Source organism: Hibiscus syriacus, unplaced genomic scaffold, assembly GCF_006381635.1.
Source record: "Hibiscus syriacus cultivar Baekdansim isolate YM2019G1 unplaced genomic scaffold, ASM638163v2 tig00110195_pilon, whole genome shotgun sequence".
NCBI lineage: Eukaryota > Viridiplantae > Streptophyta > Magnoliopsida > Malvales > Malvaceae > Hibiscus > Hibiscus syriacus.
The window spans coordinates 614,306-635,140 of record NW_024062621.1 but is presented as its reverse complement, the minus strand read 5'-3'; the positions used below and the strand labels follow the sequence as shown (position 1 = coordinate 635,140).

At 31.4% G+C, this 20,835-nt stretch overlaps 2 protein-coding genes and 1 pseudogene across 2 annotated transcripts; 1 reads left to right on the top strand and 2 right to left on the bottom strand.

The window, feature by feature from the left end:
* The first annotated feature begins 1,292 nt into the window (after positions 1–1,292).
* Positions 1,293–2,651, top strand: LOC120218002 (annotated as a pseudogene).
* A 2,027-nt stretch (positions 2,652–4,678) lies between these two features.
* Positions 4,679–5,776, bottom strand: LOC120218039 (dCTP pyrophosphatase 1-like). The gene is made up of 2 exons (XM_039215037.1): positions 5,550–5,776; positions 4,679–4,981 (listed from the first exon to the last, which is right to left on the bottom strand). Exons 1-2 carry the CDS (start codon positions 5,670–5,672, stop codon positions 4,679–4,681), a joined length of 426 nt encoding a protein of 141 aa, XP_039070968.1. The 5' UTR covers positions 5,673–5,776.
* Positions 5,777–15,179: 9,403 nt separating this feature from the next.
* On the bottom strand, positions 15,180–16,452 carry LOC120218177 (rho GDP-dissociation inhibitor 1-like). Its single transcript, XM_039215145.1, has 5 exons — positions 16,159–16,452; positions 15,988–16,054; positions 15,688–15,906; positions 15,428–15,552; positions 15,180–15,286 (listed from the first exon to the last, which is right to left on the bottom strand). The coding sequence occupies exons 1-5, from the start codon at positions 16,390–16,392 to the stop codon at positions 15,206–15,208; spliced, it is 726 nt and encodes a 241-aa protein (XP_039071076.1). The 5' UTR covers positions 16,393–16,452; the 3' UTR covers positions 15,180–15,205.
* Positions 16,453–20,835: the final 4,383 nt, after the last annotated feature.

The following is a 20,835-nucleotide window of genomic DNA, read 5'->3' as shown; positions in this document are numbered from 1 at the left end:
TAAAGTGACCATATGATACACATGACCAAAAGATTAATAGAAAAAAAAAACAAAGAAAATAGAAATGATGGTGAGTTGCCTAACAAATACGGTGTTGCTATCGGGAAGGACGTACATACATTGCACCAAAGCATGTCGCTTTCTTTTAACCATTATTTCTGATCAATCACATCCGAGATACCTAAAATAAATGGCGACAAACATTGTTTCTTTCGTTGTTAAAAAGATTAATAGAATTCAATTCACTTATTTATTAATTTTACATGAAAATATAATTATTATATGATAAATATATCGTATTGTTTTTAAGTAATATGATGTGTTCGTTTAACATATTACGACTAATTCAAACATTTAAATTGATCTAATTTCATATCTTTCACTTAAGAATTTTTACCTTTAATTTATGTGACGTAACAATTTCAAATGATAAGATATATTTATCAAATCTATTATAACTCGACTCAAACGATAGAGTTTATCAAGTGACTAATGTTACTCTCCTTGAAGGTATTGAGTTCAAACAATTACGTATTAAATATAGTTCGATTTCATACCTTCAACAGATCATATTAAACTATGATAGATTAGATAAACATACCATATGAGTTCTAGACATATCTACAAGAACAAATCATATAAATAAATCAATAGGTATTAAAAAATGTTGTATACTAATATATGTTGTGTAGAGTGGTAATCTATAAGGTGTTTAATATCTTATAAGTTGGGTATCGAGTTCAAATCTTACATATACAAGTTATATTGAAACAGTTTTATTTTTTATTTAAGAGTTTGATGTAATTAAAATTTTAAAATAATCGAAGTTTACAAAATTATCAGATATCAACAAATCTTTAAAAATATTAATAATATGATAAATTATTGAAGAATTATTAGCATACAATGTGAAATCAAAATGTAAACATCCTTATTTTCTGTCATTAGTGCAATGTAATCTCTTGTCCCTGTTATTTCGTTGTCACATACAATGCTTTTTCTCTTTCATGGAAAGCTGCCCAACTTTGTTAAATCCAAATTTATACTATTTTGAAAATGTTCTTCCTATTTAATTTATATTTAAGATCAATTTTTTTAATTCAAAATACGATAAAAGAAAATAAAAACATGTGATTATGTATATTTGAATAGCATTTTATAATTAAAATATGTTTTTCCCCAAAAAAATGGAAATTATATATTTTCATCTCCACGTGTCGGTCGAAGTGGACCCAACTTTACCGGCAATACCCGGTAGTCTCTTCACATATTTCCCTAGTATATGTAATGCTTTGAAGCTTTTTGCATTTAGTTTTTGCTTGGAGCAATCTTCAAATCCTTTGTTTCATTTTCACACATTAAAAAGAAAAAGACAACTTGTTTGGGAAGTTTGATCTTGGAGATGTCAAGCGTTATGGAGAAAGAAGGGGTTAGCTTGGAAGAGCTGAAGAAGAGAATGGCTGAGTTTGCAAAGGAAAGAGACTGGGATCAGTTTCACAGCCCTAGGAATCTCCTGTTGGCCCTGGTATTTTACACTCTAAAACCCTAAATATATTCTTATTTATCTATTTGAAAAATTCTCACTTTCCCACTGTTCTTCCTGCATCTATTGTTTATTTGAAGTGTAATCACTCAACAAGAACAAGAAAAACACCGCCTTTTGGTTTTCATGGGTTCCAGGGGTATAAAAAAACTAAAGAACTAATGAGTACTTTTTAATGTTTTATCGAAAACCCATTCTGGAAATTTGGTTCTTGTTTGGGTTCTGGGAGACTTTTGTTGCTGTTTCATCAACTGTATAGTCAAGAATTAATGTCATGAAAAGTATGGAAACAGTAGCGCAAGAACCACTTGTCTGCTGCTTCCATAATGTTTGAATCACTGTTGCAAGTAAAATACAAATATTGGTTTCCGTTTTTTATTATATATATATATACATAAATCAAGTCAAGACCCCACATTTTTCATCTGCAAAGACACAATCTTGGATCCGATGATGGTTCATTTGTCAGTCCCATTAACTTGTTTGTTGTAGGTGGGAGAAGTGGGGGAATTGTCCGAGATATTTCAATGGAAAGGAGAGGTTGAAAGGGGACTCCCTGATTGGGAAGAAGAAGAGAAACAACACTTGGGGGAGGAGCTGTCAGATGTTTTTGCTATACCTCGTCAGGCTATCTGATATCTGTGGGGTTGATCTTGGTAAAGCTGCTTTGAGAAAGATGGAACTGAATGCCATTAAATACCCAGTCAAGCTCTGCAAAGGTTCATCCAAAAAGCACACGCTACTCGATCTGGATAAGAGCAATGTTAATAGTGACATTGCTGCTGGTGCTGCTATGGATCAGGGACATCAACAGTGACATTACATGCACTAAAAGATCTATTTTGATGTTTGATGCACTTTTATTTTATCATCTAGGGGCTTAGAATAGACTGCTTGGATTGGATGATAAATGTCATCTAAGTAGTATTAATTTTCAATATTTTTGTTTATTTATTTGAATGAGCACAATCTGGGGTGGTGTACCACATTTCCTGGAGTGAGTAATAGTTAAATAGTAGAGTGTCTTAAAGAGATTTTATGGCTGCTTGTGGTCACTGTGTCAACTGCAGTGAATTCATTTTCAATGAAATGCCAATATTTATTTTCATGTTTTTTTCCTTGAGAAAAGATGTCTTTGAATTGATGGCAATGTTTCTATACAACATGGCTGAGCCAAAAGGGTTGGTGGGTCGTCACACAAATTTTAATTTCTCATTTAATTACAATAATTTTATATTTTTATTAATAATATATTTTTATCATTTAAAATTTTATAAATTTGTCCTCAACATAAAATCATGCATATGTTATTGAATAAACATGTGGTTGACTTAAGTATAATACATATATGAACTTATTCAGTGGACTCAGCGTTAAAAGAAGAGCTATTATTCTTATAGATTATGGGTTCGAACAGTTACATCTTTAAAGTGTGTGTGTATGGTTAGTGGTAGAAAGATTTTGAATAAATACTACCTTAATCCACTATAAAAGGTTTGAATGAACTTTGAAGTTTAATATTGTCTATAAGTGCATAATATAATAAGAGAGCATGCATATAATTTTTTTTAAACCAAAGATCATGTTAATCTGTGACGGATAAAAAAATAAATAATTAAAGATGAAAAGAAAAATAAAATAAAACTATGTTGAATCAGAACGAATATGCATGTCTAACTTCAAAACAGATGAACCACTTTATGTAACACTTAAAATCCGATTTAGACGCTATAGTTGAATCCATAATATCACCGAATACAAAATTCATTAAAGCTTACATACGAGTTCAAAAATTTGAGGTAAACATAAAAATCGATGTAAAATGGTTCCAAAGCCATAAATTAGAAAAATGAGATGTAAATGAATATTACTCAGAAACAGAGTTTAAGCTGTAAATGAATATTTCAATTAATTTATAATCGATGGCAGCCCATGCCCACGTGAAAAGTGTGGCCTGTTCAGAATTTCAATTGGAATTCAATGCAGCACATGCTGGAAATCATGCCGTGCACAAAACACACGAAAAATTTCAAATTAAGGTTGATTCTAAGAAAATTATTGGAAAATAATCATAAAAATTGTTTAGAATTTTAGATTATGTAGAACTCATTGAGTTTAGAAATTCTTGAAAGATAATCCTAAAGATTATTTGAAGTTTCTTAGAGATAAATCTATTCTTATCCTTGTTTTGAGAATTGCTTGGGGTGCTTTTATATACTCTATTTAGGAGGAGAGGAATTATATAATGTTTAAGGGGATTACAAAGGATGATATTATTCTTAGCATGGAAATGTATAGATAGGACTGATACAATTAATGAGCAAGTATTATAGACGAGAGTATTGTCGGTTGAGTTGGTAAGATTCTTTTGTAAATTGTAGTAATCTGTTGTTTTCTTTAGATATATGAATGAAATTAATCCAATTAACATACTAATTTTTTTTATCCAAATAGAAAAGTAATAAAATAAAATATTAATTTATTTGATGTAATAATGTAAAATTAATAATTTCTTATATGCTAAATTTTTAGATATATTTTACAAAAAAATAATTAATAATATATAAAAATACAAAATGATTGTAATTATCTTATAACAAGATAAATTTTTGCAAATTAAACTAAATGCGAAACTTAAATTTCATTAGGAAAAACATAATTCTATCTAATCGGATCAAGTTAAATCTATTAGACACTTTTTACCATATTTACTCATGAAGCCTTCGTCCAACCTGCAAGACATTAAGAACACCAGGATGAAGAACATCAAAGCGTTCCAGGAGCCAAGTCAAAGGCTTGGGGTTGTTGGCCGCAGTGAATGCAACTTTAGAAGAATGGGTGGCTAGGGTTTCACGAGAGGACACATACCCTTCAATTAAAGGACATTCATTCTCAATAAAACATGAAAAGAAATGTTGTCAATTTCAATGCAAAATCAATTTCTCAAGCTGAAGGATTCACTGCAGTTTGCAAGACAGTGACCGCCTGCAGCAATAAAATAGCTGATAAAACACTTTACTATTTAGCTATTACTTGCTCCAGGCACTGTGGCACGCCACCCCAGATTGTGCCCATGCAAGCAAATCAAAACCCCATGTCATTTGTTTTAAACATGATTATACAAATTAATGAAGATTAATCATCCACAGCAGCACTGTCACCATTAACACTGCTCTCATCTGCATCGAATAGCGTGTGCTTTTTGAATGAACCTTTGCAAAGTTTGACTGGGTATTTAATGGCATTCAGCTCCATCTTCCTCATAGCAGCTTTGCCAAGATCAACCCCACAGATATCAGACAGCCTGACGAGGTATAGCAAAACATCTGACAGTTCCTCCCCTAAGTGTTGTTTCTCTTCGTCTTCCCAATCAGGGAGTCCCCTTTCAACCTCTCCTTTCCATTGAAATATCTCGGATAATTTCCCCACTTCTCCCACCTACAAACATGCTCATAGGAAACACAGTGACTGACAAAGAAGCCATGAACAGATCCAAGATTGTATTTGCAGATGAAAGATGTGGGGTATTGAGTATTGACATGATTTATGTATATATATCATAAGAACCAACAACCCATATTTGTATTTTACTTGCAACAGTGATTCAAACATTATGGAAGCAGCAGACAAGTGGTACTTGCGCTACTGTTTCCCTTACCTTTCATGACATTAATTCTTGACTCTACAGTTGATGAAACAGCAACAAAAGTCTCAGAACCCCAAACAAAAACCAAATTTCCAGAATGGGTTTTTGAGTGAACATTTAAAAAAATGAATTTTCATGCGGATCATAACTAAGTACTCATTAGTTCATTGGGTTTTGATACCCAACACAATGAACACAGATTCCCCTGGAACCAAGGAAAACTAAAAGGCGGTGTTTTTCTTGTTCTTATTGAGTGATTACACTTGAAAAGAACAATAGATGCAGGAAGAACAATGGGTGAGTGAGAATTTTTCAAATAGATAAATAAGAATATATTTAGGGTTTTAGATTGTAAAATACCAGGGCCAACAGGAGATTCCTAGGGCTGTGAAACTGATCCCATTTTCTTTCCTTTGCAAACTCAGCCATTCTCTTCTTCAGCTCTTCCAAGCTAACCCCTTCTTTCTCCATAACGCTTGACATCTCCAAGATCAAACTCCCCAAACAAGTTTTGTCTTTTTCTTTTTAATGTGTGAAAATGATTCAAAGAAATTGAAGATTGCTCCAAGGAGAGTAAAGGCAGAAGCTTCAAAGCAAAAACACACATATACTAGGTAAATATGAGAAGAGAGACGAACTACCGGGTCTAACCGGAAAATTGGGGTGCAGCATGTGGTTTGATGACCGCCACGGGGAGGTGAAATTGTGTTTTTGTCTTTGTTCTAATCTAGCTGGCCTTGGGATTTGCACACACCAATTTTGGTCTTTGGGAAATATTTTTAAGGGTAAATTATAAATTTACTCGTGAAATCTTATTATATCTCTTATTTAATTTTTTATATTTTTAATTTATTTACTGAATTTTATAGATTAGATTTTTTATCATCTCACCGTTAAATAATTAACAACGTAGTGACATGACAATCTATACTAAAACAATGTCATTTTAAATTCATACATAAAATTAAATCTAATTCAAAAAGACGTCATTTTAATTACCTATAAAAATTCATTTTTCTCATTTTTTTTCTTTATTTTTATTCTTCATTCTCTCTCTATCTAAACCCATCTAAAATGCGACGTTTGCATTAGTTGGTGCAATGCAAAAAAGGCACATTTTTTCTAAACCTATCACTAATCTCTTTACGAAGATCTTCCAAGATTACTTCTTCCAAAAAGACACATTCTTTATGTTCTTTTGTGGTATTATCTGGGCAGTTGATGAACGTTGAAGATAATGAAATTTTTCCAAATTTTCCTCTTCATCAACCCCTTTTTGAACTCCGATCTACTTGCCGTCCGACCTCCGATCGACGAGTCGAAACCATCATCGTGTTCGTTGTCGAGCGATGAACAAAACCCCTCAAACCTTTTATCGTGAATCGTCGCCGTTCATCGTTAATTTCAGTCGGAAGTATAGTCAGTAATAACTCAGTTTTAGTTGGTTTTTCATCGATTCACGACGATCGGGTCATCCGTTCACGACACCTCCCACACCATCATGTTCGTTGCATCTTTCCGAGTTCGCCGATGTCATTCTTGGTCTCCGTCGACAGCGTCGCGTGAGGAGGTGAAGCGGTCAAAGTTTCCGATTCGTTGAAATTGAGCTCTCCGCCGTTCAAAAATTTGAACCGAGTTTTGTAAGTATCTTGAAATCGCTCAAAATAATTTTTAAGAATTTTTCCGTGATTTTTAGGCAGCCGGAATGGGCCTCATGCGCCCCCACGCGCTGCCACTGCGCGTGGGATGGTCCAAATGACCGGTTTGACCGGTTTTGGTGCATAGTTAACCGGTTTGACCGGTCATAACCCGACCCGACCCGTTTACCCGACCTGTTGACCCAACCCGTTGACCGTTGACCGGCATTGACCACTGTTTACTAAAACTTTGACCGGGCTTTAAGCGATCTTTGACTTCGACTGAGTATACCTATCCTGATATTTTTCGACGTTCCAAATCCGATTCCGCTGTCCGTTTTTCGAAATTCGAACCCAAAGGCCTCGAAATTGCCGGTTAAACCCGTTGACTTTGATTTTGACCAAAAATTCCAAATTTCCGAAAAGTCATATTTTATGCTTTCGACGTCCTGAATCCGAATCCGAAGTCCGTTTCACCAAATTCGAACCCGGTAAGCTATTTTTCACTGATTTATCACTTGATTCGATCCGTTTATCGCAATTAAGCTCCGTTTCTGATATAATTTATGTTGATATGTATATGAGGAATTATTGGAAGTTGAATTAAAGATCAAAGGCGTTCGAATGGAATTTTTATGGTCGATCAGTATTGCACAAAAATCAAGGTAATACTTTACTACCTCTTTATGCTTTTTGGAACATGTGAATATTAGTAAATGCATGATTAAGACAATGTTGGTCTCATTTGTGTAGTTAATTAGTTTCTACACTCGATATGAATGTGGTAGAAATTTAGTATCTGAATACGGATCGAATGATTAATATAAGAGATTGAAAGATTGTTAGAATTAAATTACAAGTTTGTGATTAGTGATAAAGAAAACAAACATGGATTTGTAAATTATATTTTATATCATCAAAGGTTAAATGTTAAAGGTACTTGGATGGAAAATTATGAGAATACTTCGGTAGGGTAAAAATACGAAATTACCCTTTTATTGAAAAATGATAAGAATTGTCCCTGGAAGTGGATTAATAAATCTGAAAAGACATATTGATCTGATAAATATATTGATGTGCATAAGAAATGTTAGTTGTACTTGGAAGTTATGGATAACCGGTTTTTAACCCCAAGAGGGCTTATGCAAGATACTAGAAGTCTGTTCAGGGAATTATTTCAAGATCAGAGAGTGTTCAAGAAAGTAATTAATCATATGATCTCTAAATTATATTATTTTCGTTAAGAGATAATATCAAAATTATCTGGTTAAGAAATTACAAAAATGCCCTTGAGAGATAAAATAGTCTGAGTTGACCCTGAATGAGAAAGTACTTTGAGGATTTGTACTTAACTCGATTAAGTACGAATTTAATTGTTAAGATCTTATCTTTGTACAAAAAAATTCATGATATTCCGTTTGTAAAATCTGAGAAGGCACTTGACCCGAAAATATTCGAGTAATGAGTAAATATCTAAAGAATAATTTATCGGGGGTATTCCACTGTCAGAATTGTTCAAAATGACTGAAGGAAATGATAAGATTGGATTAAATAATAAGACTGGATGGAGGAAAAAGATTGAAATATCGTGGATCTGTAAAATGACCAAAATACCCCTGTAATAGAAATGACCCAAGAATACCCTTGAGCTCTGTTATGATTGGAATAAAACTAAAAACCAAAATGACCAAAATACCCTTATGGTCTATATTAAGTAAATATCTTGGATTAATTAAGGAATCCAAGTAAGCAAAGTAAGCATAGGTATTGGACTACCTTTAAAGGTAATGGAAAATAATTTAAGTGAGTAGATCAACCCTAAAGCTATGTCAATACCTGAATGGCATAGATATTACTGTAACATGTGTACGTATTCTCAAGTTTGGCTCGATGATAAATTTTGGAAGTATTCAGCTCAGCTCAGCTCTAGATCGTATTCATTACTAAGAATTGGACGTTTGTTCGACAAATCAACCACGAATACCAAATTGAATGGAATGAAAGTACAACATGTATCTGAAATTCAGGAACGTTTGAATTTCTCTGGAAAATCCTGAAGTAACTGGAATGGACATGACTGCTAAATGAACTAGGTAACCTCAATGACTGAGGATTTAATAAGTAATTTGGATAAGTCTGGAAACTCTGAAGAGTTTACGTAGTGTACAATTACAATGGGTTATGAACAAATTAATCAAGTACGTCAGCATTTCATGATATTGTGGAAGTGTGGAAATGAAATAAAGACATTGGAAGATTTATTCAGTGATGATTCCGAAAATGGTATACGGATAAGAATTTGTGGTGTTAAAGAGTAAATACCCTAGAAGGAAAATGAATTGACCAGTCGACATAGATTGTTAAGGTTCTGAATCTTCGTTCTCAAGTTGTTCGATTATCCGATCAATTGACATGGATGTAAAGGATTCTGAATACCCTTCTGATTACGTACAGCTTCTGAAAACTGTCCGAATAAGATAATATCCTGATAATTCACATTCTGAATAACTGATGATTCTGTCAGTTAATGAATTCTCCCAATAGTGATTCTAAATTACATGAATAACTGATAATTCACATTCTTCAGTATGTCGAACATTCTATCGACATACTGAAGAACTGTGTTTCTCTGCCTGATACAGTACCTCTAAATAATACCTGTAAACTCTGGTGTGTTCCCTAATTACATGAATATTTTATCTGATTTCAAATTTGAATTATGTTATGATACCTGACCTGGATTCTGATATGATATTGACATGGATTCTGATCTGATACATGACCTGGATTCTGATATGATACTTGACTTGAATTATGTTTTGATTTTTGATATATCCGTTTACGGACGGAACATGTTTTATTGGGGGGTATTGTTGGAGGAAGATTACTTGGAGGTTCCTCGGCTGTGTGCTCAGGGCCTTACTTACAGGTTCCTCGACTGTGTGCTCAGGGCCTTACTGGACGTGACGGGGTTGTATGGTTCTGGGGAACCTACACATTTTGTTCGTGATGGATGGGGGTGTATATATATATATATATATATATATATATATGTTTTAAAAAGATCTAGAAAGTTACATGGTTTTTGGGAACACACTAGAAAACCTATTCTGATCTTCCGAACTCAGTCATCTGAAATATTTCTCTGAACTGAAAGCTCATTGTCCGTTACCACCTGAAATGTCAGTAGGATCTCTGCTCAGCATAAAAATCTGTAAATGTTCGGAAACAATAAGGAAATATATATTTATTTGTATCTACACGTTCATCAGCATCATCTGGTAGTTCTGTATTACTGAGCTTTCCAAAGCTCACTCTATTACTCACCTTTTCAGGTTAAAAGAATTATACCAGTGCATCTATCGACTTCAATAAGGGAGTTCGTCCGGTGTTGTTGCAGAGTATGGTACATGTGATTAGGGGGCATGTAATTGTATTTTGATTTATATACGAGTTTGGAAATCTGTTTTATTTTTAAATAGTGAAAACTGATTTTATAAGTTTACATGCTCTGATAAAAAGTTTTAAATTTTCCGCTATATTTACAGTGGGTCGCTCCGGTGGCCTTAATGTGACTTCCCGGATCGGATCGGGCTACCCGCATCGGTCTAGGGGGTTACATCAACTTTCAAGTTGTGGGTTTGCTTGCACTCACGACTGGTGCTTGTCATTTGAAATGGTCGGTGATGATTTGGAGGTTGGAATTAGAGTTTAGTAATTTTAATATTATTTATTTTTATTTTAAAATCCTACTTGACATTAGATATTAATATTTTTATTTAATATTAATTTGATGTGGCATAATTAATATTAAGTTATTCCACATCATCCAATTGTTAGAGAGAAAACGATAGAGTGATAAAAAATTCAATATATAAAATTTAATGAGTAAATTGAAAAAATTAAAAATATAATGCGTGAAATAAAAGAAAGAGTAAAATTTAATGATAAAATTTATAATTTACTCGTTTTTTAATAAAAGGAACTTCGTTGAACCAAAAACGGAACATGAACAAAGAGAATAAGGTAATTTCATAACAAATCTAGTATGAGTTTGAAGAATCCTTGTTATACCTTCAAAGATATTTTTAGGAAACTTTTAAACTTTTGCTAGAACGATTAACTCTCCATTAGCTGAAGTTTTCATATAGGCCTCTTTACCCACCAGAATTATCGTTTAGCTCGCGTCTCTTGAACACGGTTTCTTGTAGACTAATATAATATGTTATAATGAAATTCAAGATATGACTATCAGATCAATCTAGCATGTCGACTTATGAATAGTCATAATAATCCTACGACTAGCACGTGCATTAAAAGCCACTATAAATATCCTCAATCAAGACTGGAAAAAAGGAAATGAACCGTACTGATAATCTTTCTTCTTTCTCATGATGACTCATTCTCTTCTTCTTCCTTCAATCACCAGCCAACGATCATTTTCCCACCAACCGCGACTCTCCACTCAAACTAAAAAGGATGAACCATTCACGATTAAAGAAATCAAATTATTCCATCATTATTCATAAAAATAATTTTTTAACATATGTGAAAATTAAATAAATATTGAATCAAATTTAAAAAAAAAACTGATGAAACATGTAGATATATCAGAGGTCGTGCGGGGTGTACTAATGCTCCAAGACATTGGTTGGTAACTGCAGCTAAACTGAAACCAATAAGAGTGGTGCACTAATGCTCCAAGACATTGTTGGATTATCCATGAATTTTTCAGCTTTCTTCTTCTTCTTCTTCTTGTAGTGAGAAATTTTCAGGTTTTATTGTAGAATGTATATACTTCACCGTGTAAAAGAAAAAAAACACTGAATTTGTTATTTTTTGCAACTTCAATTTCATTTAGCTCGTTATAAAATATTCATGGTGCAGTCCGTTTAATGAAAAATAATCTGGAAAAAAGAGAGAATTTTTAAATGGAAATGTAAAAAAGAATTGATGACATTGGATTGAATTGGTTCAAGTTTAAAAATTCAAATTATTTTTTATTTAATAATAATTTAATTTAGATTGAATTAATTTGATATTAATATTTTTTTAATACTTGAACTCATGTGAATTTAAAATAATGAATTTGAATGAATAATTCAATCATAGATAAGATAACTTTTGTAATAATTATGTAGATAATTAATATTTTCATGAATTATATGTTATTCAAATACATTTTTCCTAATTTTTAAATTTATTAAATTTGACGTTATGTTGTAAAATTGTTATATTTTGTTTCTTCTTTAATTTATTAATATATAAATACAAATAATATAAAAATAAAATAATCATTTCTCTATCAAGATTAAAGCTGGCATTTAATTTTTCCTTTTCATTTCATTTAAAAGTTTTATTTAATAATAATTGTTCACATTTAATGAGAAGATGAATGATGTGTTGATCTCTTTTTCACTATATTTTACTCTTTTCATGATGATTGGAAAGAAAGTATGTTTGGTGCTTTCCCATATTATCATTTGAATAGAGAGCGTGATTCTTTAGAATGTGATTGTTTTCAAATAATAACAAAATATTGATAAAAACACATCACTAATCACTCAACTATTAGCATGTTTTTGTTTCGATCATCGAACTATAAAAATTCATAGAATTTGTTAATGTAGATGGTTGAGTGTTGAGTTATTTATAATTTAGTATCAATTTGATGAAATTTGTAGGTGTAGGGGGCTGAATTTGTTGAATTTTTTTGTTAAATATTTAACAGAAGATGATCAAAACAGGAACAATCAACAACATTAGTGATGAAATTGATTTTTTATACTTAGATGATCAAAATTAAAACTATTAATCGTTAATTGACTAATAATGTAATTTACCTTAAAATATATATTTGATGTTAATGTCTACATATATTTAAATTATTTTTTTCATTAAAAGAAGAGGATGGTGTTTTAGAATTAAAATATATATTTGATGTTAATATATATTTTATTTTTTCAATAGTATGAAGTGATTACAAGGCAGTAGATGTTCATAATTTTCTTAACTAATTGATAGGCACATACTCTAAATATGTTGCTACTCGAACCCAATACCTCTAGGGAGAGCAACATTCCCTTTAATCATTGATGTCACTTGATGAATTCTGATTCCAATATTTATTATAGTTTGGTTCTTGCTACCAACCCGTGAAGTAAGGCTATCTAAACCTGGCAAATTTGACTCGTATTTGTTTATTCGAACCAATTTATCCGATCTGATACCCGTTATAGACCCAAACATGATGACCCAAAATTGATCTGAAACATGATATAACCTTAATCAAATAAAAAATGGCCTAAATTTTAGTTAGACTGAAAATAAAAGTAACCTAAACAAAAATTGACCTGAACCGAAAGGAATCCGAACCGGAAAAACCTGTACTGAAAGCAACCTGGATTTTTTTTACCTATATATGATCTGAATTTGAGGTATGTTTAAATCTATTTTATATTATATTACTATTTAATCATCACTTCTAGTAATAATTTAAGGATTAATATAATCTTTATTGAGTTAAAATACCATCTCTATATCAGATGAAATAGCTTCCAGCTCTGAATTTGGACTGTGACAATATATACTTACATAAAATTCTTGATTTTAAAGATGTATTGATCCGATTGATTAAAACTAAAATTTCTAACTCTAAATTTGAGATACGACAATATATATTCACATAAAATTCTTGAATTATAAACAATAAAGAGTAGTACAAAAAGTTGTGACGACAAAGATTAACTTGAAAATCTAATGTTGACTCGAATTGAAACTGGACAAAAAAATCTAATGGTTGACCCGAATCGAAACCAACTAATCCGATATTAGTTCTACCTGAAGCCAACCGATCTGATATTAATCCGACCCAAAAATCAACCGATTCAATTTTGACCTGACCATAACTAAATTTCCAATGACCCAAACTAAACCCGAATCAGATCGGACCCGAGTTGAATCTAAAATGAAGTAATCTATACTTGAGATGACTCGATCCGAATAACCCGATCGTCACCTCTAAGTCTATCAAAATGAAATTACACGTGATTGGAACAACACGTATATTACAAAATTATGTTTGAGTTTGGACCACAAAATAAATTGGCATTTACTTTTGAAGCCTTGCAATGTAAGGCATACCAACATGACAAGTTAAAAGCAAATACAGCATTGCTAAAATCATGGCACATGGTGTCCATGTCCCTTGTCATTTTCATTCCCCACAACCATTATCATTTCACCAATCCTCTGGGGCAATCAAGCTTCTTTTCATAGATTTTTTTTATCATATTTGATCATGGATGTGTAAGGGACGAGATAGATCGGGATTTTATTACCTCAATCTCCAATCTAAAATTAAAGTATTTTATTTGTTTTAACATTTCATGATGTTCTATTTATTTTGAACATTGGGATAAAAGTTCTTCGACATTGATCAGACCTGAATTAATTTTATTTTTAAAATTTTCGACGATATAAGGTGATAATTGAAATAATATTTAGAGATGATTACGTTACACATCCATAAATTATTGCATTTAGTTTAAGTTAGTCCTTAAACTTTTGAAAATTTTATTTCTTCTCTGAACTATGGTTCTCATTCTAAATTGATTCTCAAACTTTTAAGCATTTCAAATTTATCCCTACATCATGACCCTTCTATATCGGTTCTCAAACTTTTGAATATTCCAATAACATCCCCAAAATCATTGAAAAGTTTTTGGGTAACAATATAAAATGAGGGTAGTAGTTTTGAGATTGATTTAAAAAGTTCAAAAGTTCAACGACTAATTTAGAATGATAATCATAATTCGAGGATGAGACTAAAAAGTTTAAAATTTAGATACCAATTTAGAATAAGATTTATAGTTTAGAGATGTATAACGTAATTAGCTATAATAATTATTCAAGTCAAATATTTTTTATCCTAAATTCAACTTTCATTTTCACATAACCGTCACAAACATGCTTTTTTTAATAAAAAAAACCCAAACCTTATAAAATTATATTAAATCAAAATCGGTTGAATTAAGATATTTTAATCAACCCTAGGTTCTATATTCATCCACTCTTATTATATTTTATACAAATAAAATTTAATATGTTAAAATTTAAAACATAAATAGAATATCTGTATAAAAGTGCTTGCATTAATCATCACATTATTTTTTTATAATAAAGGGAATGTGGAAGCCATGATTGTAGACAGATAGACAATCAGGAATAAAATAATACCGATAATAATATAAAACATAATCTACACGGGGAAAGGGTAATATATTTTTAAAAAAAATACAAACATCAAGCTCAATTAAAATAAAATAAATGGATTAACTGGATTTTTTTAAATTTTTTATTCTAATAGATAAAGTGTTTTCAAGAACGTGAAGGCCAGTTCTTCTGGATTTCGAAGTGATAACTCACATCCAAATACACTTTGCCATCATCATCAACAAACTGCATAAACAAAAATAAAATCTTAATTTTTAAATTAAGTAAAAAATTAAAAAAGGGGTTAAATTATGCTGCAAATCCCTGTACTCACACATATTTGAAAAGAACAGGGACTTGAAGTATATTTTAACCTAAATATTTTACCTTGGTTCTTGCAGAGTAGGAGCCTCTAGCAAACAAGCCAGATGGAGTAGTTTCTTCTTCCAATTCATATGTATAAGGCTCCTTTTGTGGGCTAAATGTCCCCAACATTAGCTTTGTGTTGTCCACTGCCAAATTGTTACAAGAATAGATTTAAAACCCGAATCCGATCCGTATTTTCTCGTACAAGGATGATAAAAGAGAGTAACAAAAAGATATTGAATTATTCGAGTTTGTTTCGATTTTTTTTCTTATTTCAGTACCTCGAACACCAGTTTTCCAAACAGTGTTGGTGTATTTGAGACCGGGGACGATGTTGTTGGAGACACTGAAGGTGAATTTGAGACGATACTTGCTTCCTTCTTTTAGCATAAACAGAGAGCTCTTAGGTTTCGAAGCGAATGGAATCGACAACAATATGTCCGGTCGCCCCGGACATAGGATCGATAGGCTTAATATCGTAACTTCGGGCTCTTTGCTCTCTACATTTAAACATCGAGACAAAGATATCAAATACGAATATTATAAGAAAACCGAAATCGGAGAGTTCGGATAATGTATACCTCCGACCGTGGACATATCGACACTACCGAGAAGTTGTTCTTTCCATCTCCTCAAACTTTCATCATCCTAGGGGGGAAAACATCTCATGGTTGACTTTTCCCGGAATACGGGCTTAGTTTTCCTGGAAAATTAGAGAAGAAAATGATTTTCATGCAAATAGATATGTTTACCTTGTCCTTTTCAAGCTGTTCTTTGAGAGAAAACTGAGGACCAAGATCCAATTCCTTCTCTGATTTCACCTTGCTATCATCATCATCATCATCGTTGTTGTTGTTAGCTTCAACAACACCATCATCAACACACTTCTTGTTCTTCTCATCTCTCGACTCTTCTTCACTTTCGGTTTTTTCCTTGAAACCAATTTGTTTGGATGCCGAGAAAGTTCCTACAACAGCTGAAGACATTTTCTATTCTTTTCTTTAGATCCTAGCCCTAAGCAAAGCAGGTTAGTTATCTTGCAGGGATTTAAAAAAAAAAGAAAGGGAACTTCACATACAAAGTTTGGTTTTGTGGGCTGCTGGGCTTGAAATTATACCAAACTTGTATAGATGTTGACTCAAAGATGATGGCTGATATTTAATTTTACATTTTTGGTTTAACGGTGTTAAAATTTCTCAAATTTTCGAAAAAATATTAAATAAATATAATTAAATTTCTATACTTTAAAGCTTCGTCAATCACATGATAATAATATCTTAATAAATTATTAAGATTTAATGATAAAAAATCTTCAAAAATTAATTGAATCAATTTGGGTTCAATTAATATAATTTCTCATTATAAAATTTTAATTGAGTACACAAAATTTAAGGATTTAACTAATTTTTCTTTTAAAATTCAAATGTCAACAGATCAATTATTATTATTATCTCAATATATTGAGATGTGGAACATGGCATTGATGGCATGACATTAGACCTAACAAAGGAGGCAGCTGGGACAAAGTATGAGTTTTGGAGACAATTTCTATAGTTGGGGTAGTTGAGACAGAACTTAGCTCTTTAGACCCACACCCCTTCTTTAAACTTTATACCATTGATGCTACTCATGCCATGTGTCTCATCACGTATATATGAATATGCAAATATACATATATGAAAAGTAAGAATAAAATAAAAATCTTATAATTATACTAATTATCAAATTCAAATCAATCTTATTCAGTTAAAGATTTTAAGTTTGAATTATTCTTAAACTTATTAATTGATTTTGATGGTACAATAGAGAGTGCTACTTTCTTTACAGGTTCAAAGTTTAAGCAAATATATCTGTAGCGTGTGTGAAATTATTAAGTGACTTTAATAGTAAAATAGAATGTTACTTTTCTTTAAAGTTTTGAATTCGAGCAAATGTGTGCATAAAATATATATGTATTGTCAATAACTATAAAAAAAATCTAAACATATACTAAATTCATCCAAATTACTCAAAACAAAAGTTAAAAACGGCTCTTTTAAGGTCAATGGTTTGAACCAATAATAGGGAAGTTTTGATCGGTTCGGTTCAAAATTTTCTTCTAATTTATCTGACCTATTTAATTTATAAAATTAATCGAATTAATTAAATTAATTGTTGGTTCGATCGGTTAAATCAGTATGAATCAATTAGTGTTCATCGCTATGAATCAACGGTTGTGGTTACATGGCCCACATTTGGAGATATTCATATATAGTTTACTTGGAAACTAACTCCATCCTCTACCAAAATGAGGAAATAATCCATTCAAGAAATCAACCTAAAAAGTTACTGGTTTTAGGGGCAAGATTAATTTCTTTGGGAGATAAAATAAATTATATATATATATATATATATATATATATATATTAAAATTTATACTATACTTTTATTATTGCTTTGACTTCTAATTATATAATCTTAAAGGATTAAATTAAAATTCTATCATTTTAGGGGTTGTAATACAAATTTTACATCTTAAAGGGACTAATTTTAAAGTTTTATCATTTAGAGGGAGTCGAAGTTGGGGATAAACATGTGTCGGGTTGAATTTTTTTTTTGGATAAACAAAATTTTATTATCCAATGAAGAAAGATACAACAAAATATCCCAATTGAGAGTATAAACGCTACTTACAACAACAAAAATCAGTCTATACCCCAATAATTACATAAGTTTATATTAACATAGTCAGTTCTATTGAAGTTTCTGTCACTGAGATTGAAACGAACAAGGTCTTTAATATTTTTTAAGACTTGATCCGTTGTTCTTGATTCTCTTCTGAAGATTCGTCTATTTCTTTCTTCCCAGATCGAGTAAATGTAAGTTGTCCATGAAAGTTTCAGAATGATGGTGATAAGTGATTCGTCTTTCCAAAGTTGAGAAGGCCATCCAATTCTTGATTCCCAGGTAGAATGCATGATGCACATATTAGAAAGACTCATGATTGAGTTCCATAGAGAAGTAGCAAAAGAACAGTCCATAAACAGGTGGTTTCTAGTTTCAGTCGACTCATGACATAAGCAACATAAATCATCAGAAACAATACTCATTTTAGAGAGCCTTTCCCGAGTAGGAAGACGATCCAGAATAGCCATCCATGAGATAAAACTCAGCTTGGGAATGTGCAGTGGAAACCAGATAACTTTGTGCCATGGTACCTTTGCATTTTGTTCTCTCAATTCCTCCCATATTTCTCTGGTCTTCGAAATTCCTGTGTTAATAATAAGGAGGGCTTCAATCCTTAATTTGACAAGCTTTCTGAAACACCAGCTATAGGAAGAACTTTCACTGATGTCAGCAAAATTGCTGCTTTTAATAGAAGGTTACCACATGACCCAAATCCAACCCAACGTCTGGTGATGTTCCAACCTATTCAAACCCAATCAAATCTTCCTGGAGGAAAGGGTTAAAATCTTGTTATGCACCACCTAAACCCAATCTAACCTAACAAAAATAATTTTATTTAATAAAATAAAAAATTAATTGAAAAAATTAAAAAGAGACATTTTAGTAACTATCTCTTAATATATAAATAGAAATTATAGTATTACCTTATGTTGGATTGGAATTTTTTATCCTAAACCCGAAATTTGATTCGACCAAAACTCAAGTTAATCTTATTAGTTTGGGTCGCAACCATCCAAATTATTTTTTAAAAAAAATTTGAATTTTGATTGGACTAGTTGGTTTTTGATATATTTGTATACAATACTAAATTAGTAGCCCAAATACAGCGTTAAGCCCAAAGGCTAATGGAATAAGGGAAGCAGGTGGTTCCAGTGGCCTGGTTTGCCTACATGTTTCATGTAGAAATTCTTATAAGAAACATTTTGCATGCTTTTATATCATTGCCTCTTTCCTTGAAGCTGATTGAATTAAATGACTCATTTTTCCTCTGGTTTCTTGCATTCTGAATTTGATTACTTTTAGTCTTTGTGCTGTTGCAGTCAATCTTCTGCGTTCATCCAGAAAGAGGAGAGTTTGTGTTAAATCTTGCCGATTTTACTGAGAGTTCCGGTTCAGACATGAGGGTATCATCCAACCGTACAAAATTTCAGAGGAGAAAGTTGGTGAAGATGAAACTGAAAATGGGAATGATTTAGATGATGACCAAAATGATGCTGAAGATGATGCTGATGAAGAGCAAGAAACTGAATGTACTTACTGATCTAGTAATTATTTAAAAATAATTACAAAGATTAAAATAGATTCTCAAAAATCAAATAGTATCTTCAATAATTATGTTATGGTCAATGTTTGCATCACATTTATGTCGCTAATGTTATAAGGTCAAGTTATTTTTTTCCCTAAGTTCAAAGATTTTGGTGATATTGAACTGTAGATTCTTGTTGATAATTTCAGATTTTAAGTTGTGTATCGTTCGTATTATTGAACTTTAAAAGCTTCAATTATAACATTAAATTTTAATTTTAGGATTACTGTATACATTGAACCGTTACATCATTAATTGTATGATGATATGATCAGTTTTTTTTTTTGTAGAACTTTAGTTTGTATATTGATTTTGTCACTAAATTTTAATTTTATTATCAGTTTAGCTACCATCGAAAAATCATCGTTCGTTGATGGTCATTATTCTCAACAAAATCAATATTTAGATATTTGCATTTTATTCCTATTTCACCTCATTGAATTAATTTTTCATGAAACCTATTTCAAATCTACGAAAATTCATCTAAAAATTTGACATTTTAATGCTCCAATATCTTTTGATAATCGTTCGACGAAATTAGTTTCGAGATATATTATTCATCCTCCCGAAAGAATGCTTCCAACCTTTCGGATTTTCAAACAAACACCTCAAATCTTAGAAAACCCCAAACTAGAGCATTAAAACGTCAAACCTTTAAATTAATTTTAGTTGATTTTGAGTATGTTTCATGGAAAACCAATACGAAGAGAAGAGATAAGTGAAATGCGATCATTTTGATATCGATCTTGCCTCGAATGCCGATTTGATGATGGGCACCAATTGATCAATGGTGGTCAAAGTGATACACAAACTAAAATGCAATGCTTAAAATTAAAACATTTTAAAATTTAATGACAAAATCAATACACAAACTAAAGTTCCATATAAGCACAAGTCAGTACCAAATTGCCATATCATTGATTGTAAATAAATTAACGACTCATTGCTTACATTGAACTCAAAATCAAAGTTAAGTGTTATAATTGAAATATTTTAAAGTTTTGTGATATGAATGAATGATATGCGACTAAAGTTAAATAATATACGGTGTAATTAACCCTAAAATTTCAATGATGTATGTATCCTTTTGACTTTAAACAGCTAAAGAGAGGTCAAATTATTCATAAAAAAAATATTAAATTAGAGCTCGAGAGCTAATTATTAAATTAGAACAGCA

Bases quoted from the DNA above. Each gene is read 5' to 3' on its own strand.
- LOC120218039 (XM_039215037.1), bottom strand. From the start codon at position 5,672: ATGTCAAGCGTTATGGAGAAAGAAGGGGTTAGCTTGGAAGAGCTGAAG. The intron at 4,982-5,549 runs GTATTTTACAAT...GCATGTTTGTAG, and splicing joins GGAATCTCCTGTTGGCCCTG to GTGGGAGAAGTGGGGAAATT.
- LOC120218177 (XM_039215145.1), bottom strand. From the start codon at position 16,392: ATGTCTTCAGCTGTTGTAGGAACTTTCTCGGCATCCAAACAAATTGGT. The intron at 16,055-16,158 runs GTAAACATATCT...TTTCCCCCCTAG, and splicing joins AACAGCTTGAAAAGGACAAG to GATGATGAAAGTTTGAGGAG. The intron at 15,907-15,987 runs GTATACATTATC...GTTTAAATGTAG, and splicing joins CGATATGTCCACGGTCGGAG to AGAGCAAAGAGCCCGAAGTT.